This window comes from Neltuma alba, unplaced genomic scaffold (genome assembly GCF_004799145.2).
Source record: "Neltuma alba isolate B1F8T4 unplaced genomic scaffold, ASM479914v2 tig00012683_pilon, whole genome shotgun sequence".
NCBI lineage: Eukaryota > Viridiplantae > Streptophyta > Magnoliopsida > Fabales > Fabaceae > Neltuma > Neltuma alba.
In genome coordinates, this window is record NW_021637112.1 from 83,804 (window position 1) to 95,808 (window position 12,005).

Below are 12,005 nucleotides of genomic sequence, written 5' to 3' on the forward strand. Positions count from 1 at the left end.
AAATTATTCAAGCAAATTGTAAATCCCAGAAGTTTAATTATGTAAGTTAAAAGTTACCTGCAAATAAATTTTAAATTATAAGAAAATTGTAAATCTTAAAATCTTATTAAAAAGTAAAATTTTTTAATTAATTACAAGTTAGGCAAAAGTATCCACTTGGTTTATTTTGATTCTTTAACTTTAAAAAACTATATTTTTAGTCTTTTAATTTTAAAATCATTAATATTAAAACATGATTGTTTTTGTAACGGTTATATGATTGTTTTGAAAATTAAATTTAATATTTAAAAATTTAAAAATATTTTATTAATATTTAAGATATCAATATCATTATTTTTTTGCTTAAAATTTTAAATTTAAATAACTAAAAATATGCTTTGCAAAATTTAAGAACCAAACTGAAATCATTAATACGTATTTTTACTAATTTTGTTTCTAATTAATTTTTTTATTCTCTTTCATCATTTTTTTTCATGCTATATTCGATCTTTTATGTGTTCAGTTTTTAAATATGGACATATTTAGAAACATAAGGTTGAACTTTCAACTAATATATGGAAAAATGATCATGCAATTAACTAGAAATAAAATTAGTAAAAATGCATTTAATATTCAAACAACTCTAAACTGAATCTTATTTAAAAAAACAAATCAATTCAAAAATTTGAATCTTATAAAAAGATAAGAAGAAGTATAAGTTTCAATATTAAAAAAATTCACAAATTAAGAATATATCATAATCTATATATTATGTAAGAATGACCCTCTTCTATTTCATTTATATTTTTGGCAAATGATATTATTATTTGTGTAGAGAAACATAGTCTTCACATTCAATGATTTTTAATATGAAATCAAGCACGTGAAAGTATAGCGTAAAACATTAAAAACATCTGCTTAGGATGCTGATTGAAGGATTATAATGGATGGCACATTAGAATTAATCAAAAATTATCAAGTCAGGTTTTAACATGATGTAGTTGCATCCCTGCCAATTTCTACGGTGGTTGAAAATATAGTATTTTACTGGAACCAACTTGCAAAATGCTAGTTTTTCAGCAACCGAAGGGCAAGAAAGAAGGATCCTTTAAAGACCAAGAATTACATAGTCAAATTAATACTTGTATTGCAGCACATAATGCTATAAGGAGAATCATTCAAAGACCAAAAATTACATATCTTCTAATTTCTTTTCATCCAGTAAGAGGAATCCAAGTGAACAGGATAGAGATCTGTAACTGATTTAGGTGAATCAATAGATGATGACCCGACTGATATGCTATTTTCCCCTATATTTTGGTAATACTTCCGCCTCTTCATCTCATCCAATGCCTCACTTCCATCTGAAACCACCTCCCGAACTGTTCGTTCTTCAAGCATGCTTACCACTGAGGACATGTTGGGCCTAAGTGATGCAGTCACATTTGTGCATAGAAAAGCTACATTGATCATCACCATAGCCTCTGCTTTTATAAACTTTGATTTCAACCTTGGATCAACTATCTCCATTAGATTGTAGTTTTCCTTTAAGAAATGTGCCTAGGGGGGAAAAAAATTATGAAGTTGGTTTATCCTTGAAGTCAAATAAACAGTTTCCACACAGAGAAATGGTGTGTATAGAAATTTGATATGGAAGCAGTCTGTTCATGTATTCTTAAGCAAAGAGGATATTAAACATAATCTCAAGGAAAATATAGGTGGCATGAATGCAAAATATCCTGTGAATATTTACCCACTCAAGAAGATGGATGCTGTGGTTCATGTTGTTGCTCTTCCCACTAACAAGTTCCAATGCAACAATACCAAAACTATAGACATCTGCTTTGTCACTTAGATGACCATGCATTGCATATTCAGGAGCCATATATCCACTGAAATTGAAAACACAGCCGATCACATTGATTTTAGAAATTCCACAGCCCTCAATTTCTTAGCAGCCAACTCAAATGTGTAAAAATATTTATCAACGAGACTAGAAGAAAATAAGCATAGAAGCTCACTATGTCCCAGCTATTCTGGTGCTGACATGGGTATTGTCCTCCTCATAAAGTTTGGCCAAACCAAAATCAGATATCTTTGGATTGAGATCTTTATCGAGCAGCACATTGGTGGCTTTAATGTCTCTATGAACGATCTTCAATCTTGACTCTTCATGGAGGAAAGCCAAACCTCTAGCAATACCAATGCAAATCTTGTATCTTGTCGGCCAATCTAAATGTAATTGACCTTCTTGGCCTTCATTTATGGAAACGACAGTCATAATAATTACAGTCAAATACACATGTTACTATTATCATATTGGAGATTGTTTCAAACACAACAACCTAAGTTGAACAAGTAAGCAATAATTACCAAACAAGGCACGAGCAAGACTATTGTTATCCATGTATTCATATACCAGCAATAATTGATCTCTCTCAACACAACAGCCATAAAGTTTGACAAGACAAGGATGTTGCATAGCAGAAATCATGCCTATCTCATTTATAAACTCCCGATTTCCTTGCTTTGATTTTGACGAAAGCTGCTTAACTGCTATTATAGTACCATCTGACAGAAAGCCCTGCATTTTGAGGAATGATGCATGTAAAGCTCTGAAGTCAGCAGAGAATGTTTAGCAAGCAATAAAAGGTTGTGTCCTGGGAGAAATACCTTGTAGACAGGACCAAATCCTCCTTCTCCAATCTTATTGGCAACGTCAAAGTTGTTTGTTGCTGCTTTAATTTGCCTTAAAGTAAATATTCCAGTTTGCAGATCTAAATTCCTTAGCTCTGTCAGTATAAGCAAAAAAAAAAAAAAAAAAAGCTGTTATGCTCTTTTATCAGAGTTAACAAGATTCTAAACTAGCACCAGAAATCAGATGACTAAATATCTAAACACAGTTTATAAACTTACATGAAAGCTACATGCATGCAAGATACATATTTTGTCCATGAGAGTTCCTGAGTGATTCGGAGAAATAATTGATAATCATGATAATTGAGAACAATATTGATTAGCTTTATGCTTATTACCTCTTTCCAGTGAATTTTTGGGTCCTAGACTGCCTCTCCGCCAAAGTATACCGAAAACCAGGATTACAATCATTGCTCCCGCAACCACAATGCCAGCCACTGTCCCTCCAGATATGCTACTTCCATTTTCCAATGGGGGTTTAAAGTCTGCTAGATTTATAAGCCAGAGGGTTTCAAATAATTAGATGGAAACATCGCAATGATGGCAGTAACATGTAATGCCTGCAAAGAAGTTCAACACACCAGGATCCACAGATATGGCAGAGATGAGCGGACCATATAGTGATTTATATGGTATAGCAGTTGTCCCTTTCCCAGCCCAATATAGGCGGATCTCCAATGAATTCCTAGTCACAATACCAGTGAATTCTTTGACGACAGCCTTACCAACTCCTCCTGCTTCTTCTGCAATATTGAAATCCTTCAGCACCAGCTTTCCCTGTAAAATATGATGTCAAGCCCAATTTGTTCCTGTGACTAGAAGTTTAAAATTATCTTATGGTACTATGATGTGAATTTCATCACAGTTAATTATTTATGAGATAAAGTGCCAAGCTTTTGAGTGATGACAATTCTGGAAATATTGTATCATTGTCAAGAATACTATGAACATGACAAAACATAATTTTATCGGAAGCTATCCTAAATGCTCTAAATCTGGCTCGATAATGTTCCCAAGGAACCCAGTTTCCACTTGGCCAAAGGCCTTTGTTCTGTATCAAACATTTACTTGACAAAATGAAGAGAAAATAAATAGACGTTCACCTGAATATAGACATCAAAGACGCGCCTTCCGAGGCTGCTATATGTTTTATCGGCTGTGAACATTATCTCAGCAAAATGGAGCTTTACTGTGTAGTTTCCGTTTCCCATGCAAAACGCAAAATAACTCAGAGAGAGCGGAGAAACACGTGCATTCATGTATAATTCAGCATTGGTTATAGAGAGTGCTGATGCACTCCGCACGGTGTAGTAATCTACGCGTTCTTTATCCATGAAGTAACCAGTACTGCTCATTATCCAGTTTGTGTCACTCCGGTGAAATCTTGCTGATCCTGATCCATCTGAATCTTCTTCAAATATTGTACTTTCGTTTACTGTTAATTGCCGGCCACCACAGTTTATATGTAGAGAGTACCATGCTGGGATAAGACAAAAAGCATCAGAAAACACTATTATCTCAAGGAATCAAGCTCGGCAAGGAACTCGCAAGAATAAAACTTTTGATGTACTAGTGTAGCCGTCTGGGAAAAAACTTTTCTCTTCTTCCCTATAAGATGGGAGGAAGGTGGAGAACGGTTCTAACTGTAAAATAATATCGATATGTCAAGGCTACAGGAAATACATGACACGTCAACTTACTTTTAGGACAGCGAAAGCCGCTCAAACATGGAACTGCTCCCCTGTGAGAAAATCGTACGGGCTGAATAAGCCATATAATCACCAAATATATGCTCAAGCAAATATATATCAGGGAAAATGACACCTGAGTACCCAAAAATAATAAAACTGAGCTCCCAGAGGTTTATAAGAGTAGATTGCCACTATTGCTTCCCAAGATTATTATTCATACTTTCCAGCATTGCAGCCTAATCTTTCTGATATTACAAGAGTGTTTTTGGACTTGTTACCATCTTTAGATGAAAGCACCCTTGAAACATCAGAAACGCTAGGTTGTTTTGGCAGTACTGGTGGTAGCTTATTCTTATGATCCTTTTGGGGTGATTTTGGTTTTTAAGACCTTGGGAATAAATTTCATAAACTTAGGATTTGGATTATTAGGTGTCATTTTCCCAAATTACTAAATCAAGTGCATGTAACATACGACTTACGAGTCATTCCCTGTCAAAGTGCTTGAAAACAGGTTCCTAAGTCATAGAAGAGATGATCAAGGTCAGATGGCTTCTTTCGAATACAAATAAATTCATAGAAATTCAAGGATTCTTACACATTGCCCGTTTTACATGCTGGCTGCCCTGGGTTTCCAACGCTGAAGTTGTTGTAGGAAAGATCTCTATGTACAAGGTATAAAACGTAATTCAGAATCTAGTCTCTGAAACACATGCTGGATCACAAGTAGAATATTAAAATTAATATACAAAAGCATCTTTCCTATCTAGTCTAATTGATAAATTTACAGTTAAGCTTCTTAATAAGAGTATTTTGAAAACAATTTCCTTGGTGTTAAAGTAGGTAAAGGTGAAGTGCTAGTCTCCTACTGAAGCATTCAATAAATAGGTACACAAGTATATTCAAAACATAATTATGAGAAAGATATTTCAAAATAAGAAGGCTGCCTTAGTCACCCCACATGAATAAAGTGATCCCCAGTCCTTCTGCTATACACCATCCACGTAGGACGTGTAATTGACAAGATGCAGAATCAATACTATTCATTCGAATATAGTTTCATAACATTCATTTTCTCAGATGAAAGCATAGAGCTCAGAGTAGAACTTGATGGAATACCCTGGTTCTTGGGAAGAATCACGTGGAATATTTAGCAGCTAGAATCACGTGGATTTATTATGGGATAATAGGCCAATGGGTTGAGCAGAGCATAGATTTATTATGGGCTAATGAGTTAACAGGATCGTTGACCCATTTTCTGTGGCCTGTTCATCACTTACATTATGTGCAAAATTTGAACTAATTAATTCAAGCAATCATGTAAGTATCATTGGAAGTGAACTTACACAAAGCCAGAACGATCTGCCCACTCGGGCACTGGTCCAGTGAGAAGGTTTCCAGTTAAATATCTAACAGGTAAAAACAATAGACTGTTAGAGGTAAAAATAAAACTAAAATTGAGCATTCACTGAACAACATAAACTTTTGGATTGAAGCAATCCTTGACAAAGGGAAATGAAGAGATGAAACTCATTAATCATTGATGCAACAACATTGTTAATAATATGGGAATTCTTAATCCACCCCCATTTTTTGGACCTATAATTCCGTTTATCAGTCATGTTTTTTATTCAAATTATAGATGACAAAAATCAATCACACGAGCTACTATAACCCAAAATCCTACTTTTAGCATAAAGCTCATCTTCTCTATTCTTATCGGCCCTGATATTTTTCCTAAATAACAAGAAAGGAAAGGAAACAAAGACATAAGCCTCTGACATTGAGAAAAATGATTCTTTAAGAAAGCACATATATAGTAGGTCTCAACTCTTGAAAACAGAATTCAGAGACTTCAAATATGTAGAACATATATCATTCATCAAAACATTTTGACATTCCATTGTTATCAAATCACAGCAATGTGGCTTGATCTACCTAGTGACACAACCCATTCAGATTATTTTAATTGCATTCGCTGTTGAAACAGATTGGTGGTTGGCACTTAGCACTTTCAATCCCACCCCTGACATGCCGAAATTTTCCTCCTGAATTGGAGTGGTTTCCGTGGCTATGAGAAAGGAAACAGTGTAAGTTGACAAATTCCCTTACTCGAGTAATGGAGGTACCCAATGAAGTTGAATCAAACAATAGGGTTACCAGGATTTTGGTGTAACTGATTGTACAAGGACAACTAATTGGGGAAAAAAATCTAAAATCTTACATGTAGTCTGCTTTTCTTAAGCCAGCATAGGAGCTTGGAATTTGTCCAGTTAATTTGTTAAAGCTGAGATCTCTGAACAACAGAGGCACATTGAAATCCAAAACAATCGAAGAGATTTTAGAAGAATTTTAAATAAGATAATAATAAAAATAATGCCAAAAAACTGAAAAACAAAATCCAGGATTGGCCGCAGCCAAATAAATCAGGGAAGAAATGGAATCTTACAAGGATTTTATACTGGTCATTTTTCCAAGATACTCAGGTAATGTTCCAGTGATATTGCAACTCCTTAATACCCTGGGGAACAATCAAATAAGTGAATGTGTGCATGCAAGAGACATTAGTATCTCTCCATATATCCATGAAACAATGGCTTATCTAAGCATTCAACTCACAGTCTCTTCAATCCTGTCATCCTAGCAAGCTGTGGAAAAGTGGAATCAGGTCCATTCAAGTCACTAATTCTCCTGCACACACACACATATATATCATAAGGTTTAAGAATGGCTAGCAAGTTATTTCTGAAATCTTGTTTTCGATATTAAAAATAAGCGTACTTACAAGTCAGTCATGTTATGCAGAAACGAGATTTCTGTAGGAATTGGCCCACTAAAACCACCCCCTTCGATCACACTGTTAAAATTTAAAAGAAAAATAAAGCACACTTTCATGGAAGACAGACGTATAGGATATGTCAAAAGTTGGATGAAAAGAAAATGTGAAGTCCATACAGTTTCACTAGACTCGTCCAGCTCCCAATAAAACTGGGTATCTTTCCAGTAAATTGATTGCCACCAATTCGACTGCAGTGTGTGTGGACAAGAGACAAGTAAGTTATGGTAACTGAAGAACTTTATGAATACATTTCCAGTTCAGATAATGAACAAAAATCACAAGCTTACAAGTCTATCAATCTAGTGAGCCTTGCAAATGTTGCAGGTAATTCCCCAGAAAAATTGTTGGAAGTAAGAAACCTGTTTCAATTTCAACAAATTATTTTGGCTATATCAATAGAAATATGTACTCAATTGTCAGTCAAAAAGCATCAGCATAATATGTCCTTCAATGTTCTGTAAACAAAGACCTAACTTATGAATAAAATCCCATTTTTAATGTAGACGGTATTAAGTGCTCGAACACCTTAGAGAGGCATAAAAAGCTTCATTGCTTTTTATAGGAAATTAAGAATCCACTTTTACCCATAACAGTAGTAGTAGTAATAATAATAATTTTCTTTGAACTAAGGCTTCATTACAAATTACAAAATTAGTATACAGACATTAAAATGTCACAGAGTATCCCTTAGATTTTTTTTTTGTTTAAGTGAAAATTTTCAATTTTAATTAAAATTAAGAGTAAAAACTCATGTGATGCTCTTCTATTCACGCGTGTGTGTTTTGATCAATATATATATATATATATATATATATTGTGGCCCAAATGTATATAATAGACATATATTTTTTGTATACGCACATAAATAAATATATATCGTCCTAATTTAATATGACCAATATAAGTAGTTGAAGCAAGAAAAAAGCCTTTTGCAGTTCATTTTAATTAAGAATTTACGTTTTTATTTTAGTTCAAATTTCATATTAATATTTTATTACATTTTAAAGTTTATAGTATACACCAATATTATAATCAACAAAGAAAACCAGCTCATTAGACGTTAGGTAAAATATACTCATCTGGTTCCATTTATAAGTCACTTCCATTATGTTTTATACAGACCAAGAAAAATCTTAAACTTCATTAACTTTTGTTTAAAATTTAACAAATTTTTAATTTTATCCCTATTTAATACACATTATACCTCATGTAAACCAAGTCAACACAATAATAAATGAAGTATAAAATTGTATATTCATATAAAAAAATTTCTCTAAGTGCCCTATATATAAGACCAAAAAAGCCTTCTCTTTCTGCCTTATAGATAAAACCGAGGAGTACTTTGTTAAAAATATTAGTAATATGGCAACCTGAATAGAGAAAATCAAGCAGAGTCCTTACAGTCGTCGAATCCGGGAAAGATTCCCAAGCTCCGGGGGTAGATTTCCAGATAACTGATTGAACTGCAAAACCCTATCCATTCAAAGTTCCTCATGAACTCTTCAATCGAATTAAAAGTAAAAACTGATATATACACACACAAACACACACTAAACAAAAGATTAATATATAAATTTGCCCTGTAAGTTTTCACTCAAGAGCAGGTGTTGGGTATTTGAAATTTTTTTGGACACTAATTTATCATGAAAGGTTAAAATCATAGTAATATTATTTCTTATTGTTAAATGTTAAAATAGTGATATTGGCTGCTAATACTTTTAAGAGTATGAGAAATATTGCTATGATTTTAAACTCTCAGAATTTTCACAAAAAAATTTTAGATACCTAATACTTTTAAGTAAAAACTTTCAAGGTAAATTTACAAACTAGCCTGCAAATACATTTTAGCTTTGATATTACGAGAAACTCACATGCTTTCGAGACTGGTGAGATTTCCTAGCTCTGCTGGGATTGGTCCCGTTAGTCGATTTCCAATTATGGAACTAACACACCAAACAATGGCACATATATTATGAACAGAGATTGGAAATTTTACAGAGAAAGAGGAGCAGGGACTATACGTACATATTGACAAGATGATTCAAGGAGCCCCATTCTTTAGGGATTGTGCCGTTCAGGTAATTGCGAGAGAGATCACTTTGCCAAAGAGAAATTAAGAATCAAAGAAATAAGTCAATAACTAAAAGGAATTTTATCTTACTGGGGAAAAAGAAAATTCTGGAAGCCTCTTATGCTGCTTTTACATACATTTCTTGAAGATAGGGTAACCTGACCAGTTCAGGAGGGAGCATGCCTTGAAGATTTTGTCCTTTCAGGAGTCTGCAAGTTTAATGGGCAATAATGCAGATGATTCCATCAGCAAATCATTGAGGAAACGAAGTTGAAACAAAATGTGGTGATTTGTTGTGAGAGAGAAGAGCAGGTACATGTTGGTGACGTGGCAGACGGTGGCATTTTCAACTTTGAGAAAAGAGCAAACGCAGGTGACGTTATTTTCATCTCCATGAACAGGATTAGGCGTAATCCATCCATTTTCCCCGCTGCATGGATCTACCCCGAAGTCCCAATCCTTCTTCCCCAGCGTCTCCGCTATATCTTTCAGCGCTTTCACTATACACACACACACGCACACTCACATATGCAGCATCACCAAAAAATATTACAGAGAAGGAGAGATAGGGAAGACGAAATGACAGCTCCGATACCCAAATCATAGAATTTGGCAAACGAAAGATGGATTCTTTATTGATACAAGTATTATTTATATGTATACACAAAGCTAAATAACCTGGCCAGAAGGTAATAACTTGACAGATATCTACTAACTTTCGAAGCTGATTCGGATGACTCTAATTATATATGGTTGAATTAATGATCTGCAGAAAGTTTATGCCCACCACTTCCTAAACGAGCTTTCTAGTTCTTCAACTTCACCCAGTTAAGAAATTCAGTAATCTATATGAAATCGAAGAAGAAGCTGCATATATCTGCGTACCTTCATCGTCTGGTAAATTTGTTGCAGAAGCAAAGGATGTGGACCAAACTGTGAGGAGCAAAAGGATGAAGAAGAACAGAGCCAACCTCATGTTCATAGGTCATACATATAGATCTGGAAAGACCCGTCAGATCATACATATAGATATATGCGCATGCAGAGGAGAAAAACAAATAGCTTTCAACTCTGAATGTACTTTCTTTGCAAGTTTCAATCTGTGGAGTGGGAGAAAAACTCGGAGGAGAATTTTAGTTTGGTCAGAGAGAAAGAAGAGCTGAGAAAAATGTGAACGCAAACTCCTTGAGATGAATGAATGAAGTTCAGTTTTGATTAAAAAAACAAAGAGCTGCTACTTGGATCATTTGGCAACTTGTAATTTTAATTGTAGGGATGGATAGACTATTCATTAGAGCTGACTGAAGCATAAGATTACTTTAACTTTCGTTTGCATCAAGCAAATCCCGCGGCGTAGAAATAATGAACCATGTGATTTGCAAAAGGGTTCATCTTCGTTCATGGTACGTATACGTACTTTGTCTGTGTCTGTTAAAAGAATTCAGAGCCGACAAGGATGAAACGGTTGGCGCAAATTTTTAAGTCATTGGTCAGGTCAGCTCAAAATATTGTATTTTTCATCAACATGTGTGTGTGTGTGTGTAACGTAACTATGCATATATGATGTTCATTTTCACGAATTATAATTCGATTTAAGCTAGCCATTACTATTGGTTGATCTCGATCGTGATGACATGCTTTTAGAACGATTAATGTCTTTATATATAACTGAAATAAAATAAAATTAAAAAATAATTTAATGAGTGTAGGGTCCCAAAAAATGTTAGTGAAAAATAATTAATTAGACTAAATGATTATAAATACGAAAATATCAACTATAAATTAAATATTTAAATTTTATAAGTCATTCTCAAGGAGAATTTCATATTTGTAATTATCTAAATAATATTTACAGTTTACTTTTAGTAAAATTTTGTAGAATTTAACTATTATTAAACAAACTTGTGATTTTATAGTCCTATTGAATATTGCAAAAAAATTTTAGTTTGATAGTCTCCACGCTCATGATGAACATGTACAGAAGTTAATTACCTATAATCTCCATCTAAATAGAAATAAAATTAGAGTACATTACCAAACTTATGAGGTCATCATGCCATGATTAATTACTAAAACTGGATTTTTTTTTACTAGCTCGATCCATAGAAGAGATGATAATTTAAAAATTTCTCCAAAGAAAACCCTATTTTCTACTCCTTCTGGTCCTAAATATAAGATCTATTTTGTAGTGTAAATTATACTACAAAATGGATCTTATATTTAGGATTGAAGGAGTATTTGTTATATTAATGTTAACATATCGATTGATTTACAATGCAAACAAAATAAATAAATGCCGTATTCTATTGTTTATATGTATAATTGAAATGACGCCAAGGTGCTGGCAAAACAAAAAAAAACAAAAAAAGAAATGATGCCAAGGTATCAAACAAAGTAACCAGTTGTTTATAGATTCTTGAAATATTTTAACAAACTAAAATAATTAATGAAAATAATTAAACTCCAATAAAAATTAAATACCGGCAAGTGGAATCTTAACAGTATACCATAGTCATAGTTTATCCAAGTCATGCACCATCTCCTAACTCTAATATGATTTTTTTTTCCGCCACAAAAATCCTCAAATAAAATTATGGATTAAGCATTTCCTAACAACCTCGTCATTATGCTAAACAACTGAAGTAATTTGAAAAGATTATTTTTAATTTAGTAATAACCTAATATAGTATTTTTTAAATAATGTTTGTTATAATAAAAGTCATTCTGGAAA

At 33.4% G+C, this 12,005-nt stretch overlaps 1 protein-coding gene across 1 annotated transcript; it reads right to left on the reverse strand.

Annotated features, from left to right (window-relative positions):
- Positions 1-1,182: 1,182 nt before the first annotated feature.
- LOC114729833 (probable leucine-rich repeat receptor-like serine/threonine-protein kinase At3g14840) lies at positions 1,183-10,373 on the reverse strand. The gene is made up of 24 exons (XM_028916870.1): positions 10,160-10,373; positions 9,591-9,774; positions 9,412-9,483; positions 9,229-9,300; positions 9,075-9,146; positions 8,605-8,676; positions 7,491-7,562; positions 7,320-7,391; positions 7,150-7,221; positions 6,984-7,055; positions 6,814-6,885; positions 6,589-6,660; positions 5,711-5,773; positions 4,963-5,028; positions 4,847-4,882; positions 4,377-4,417; positions 3,780-4,156; positions 3,258-3,453; positions 3,015-3,161; positions 2,653-2,771; positions 2,353-2,563; positions 2,001-2,235; positions 1,733-1,871; positions 1,183-1,539 (listed from the first exon to the last, which is right to left on the reverse strand). The coding sequence occupies exons 1-24, from the start codon at positions 10,254-10,256 to the stop codon at positions 1,183-1,185; spliced, it is 2,988 nt and encodes a 995-aa protein (XP_028772703.1). The 5' UTR covers positions 10,257-10,373.
- Between the last annotated feature and the right edge of the window lie 1,632 nt (positions 10,374-12,005).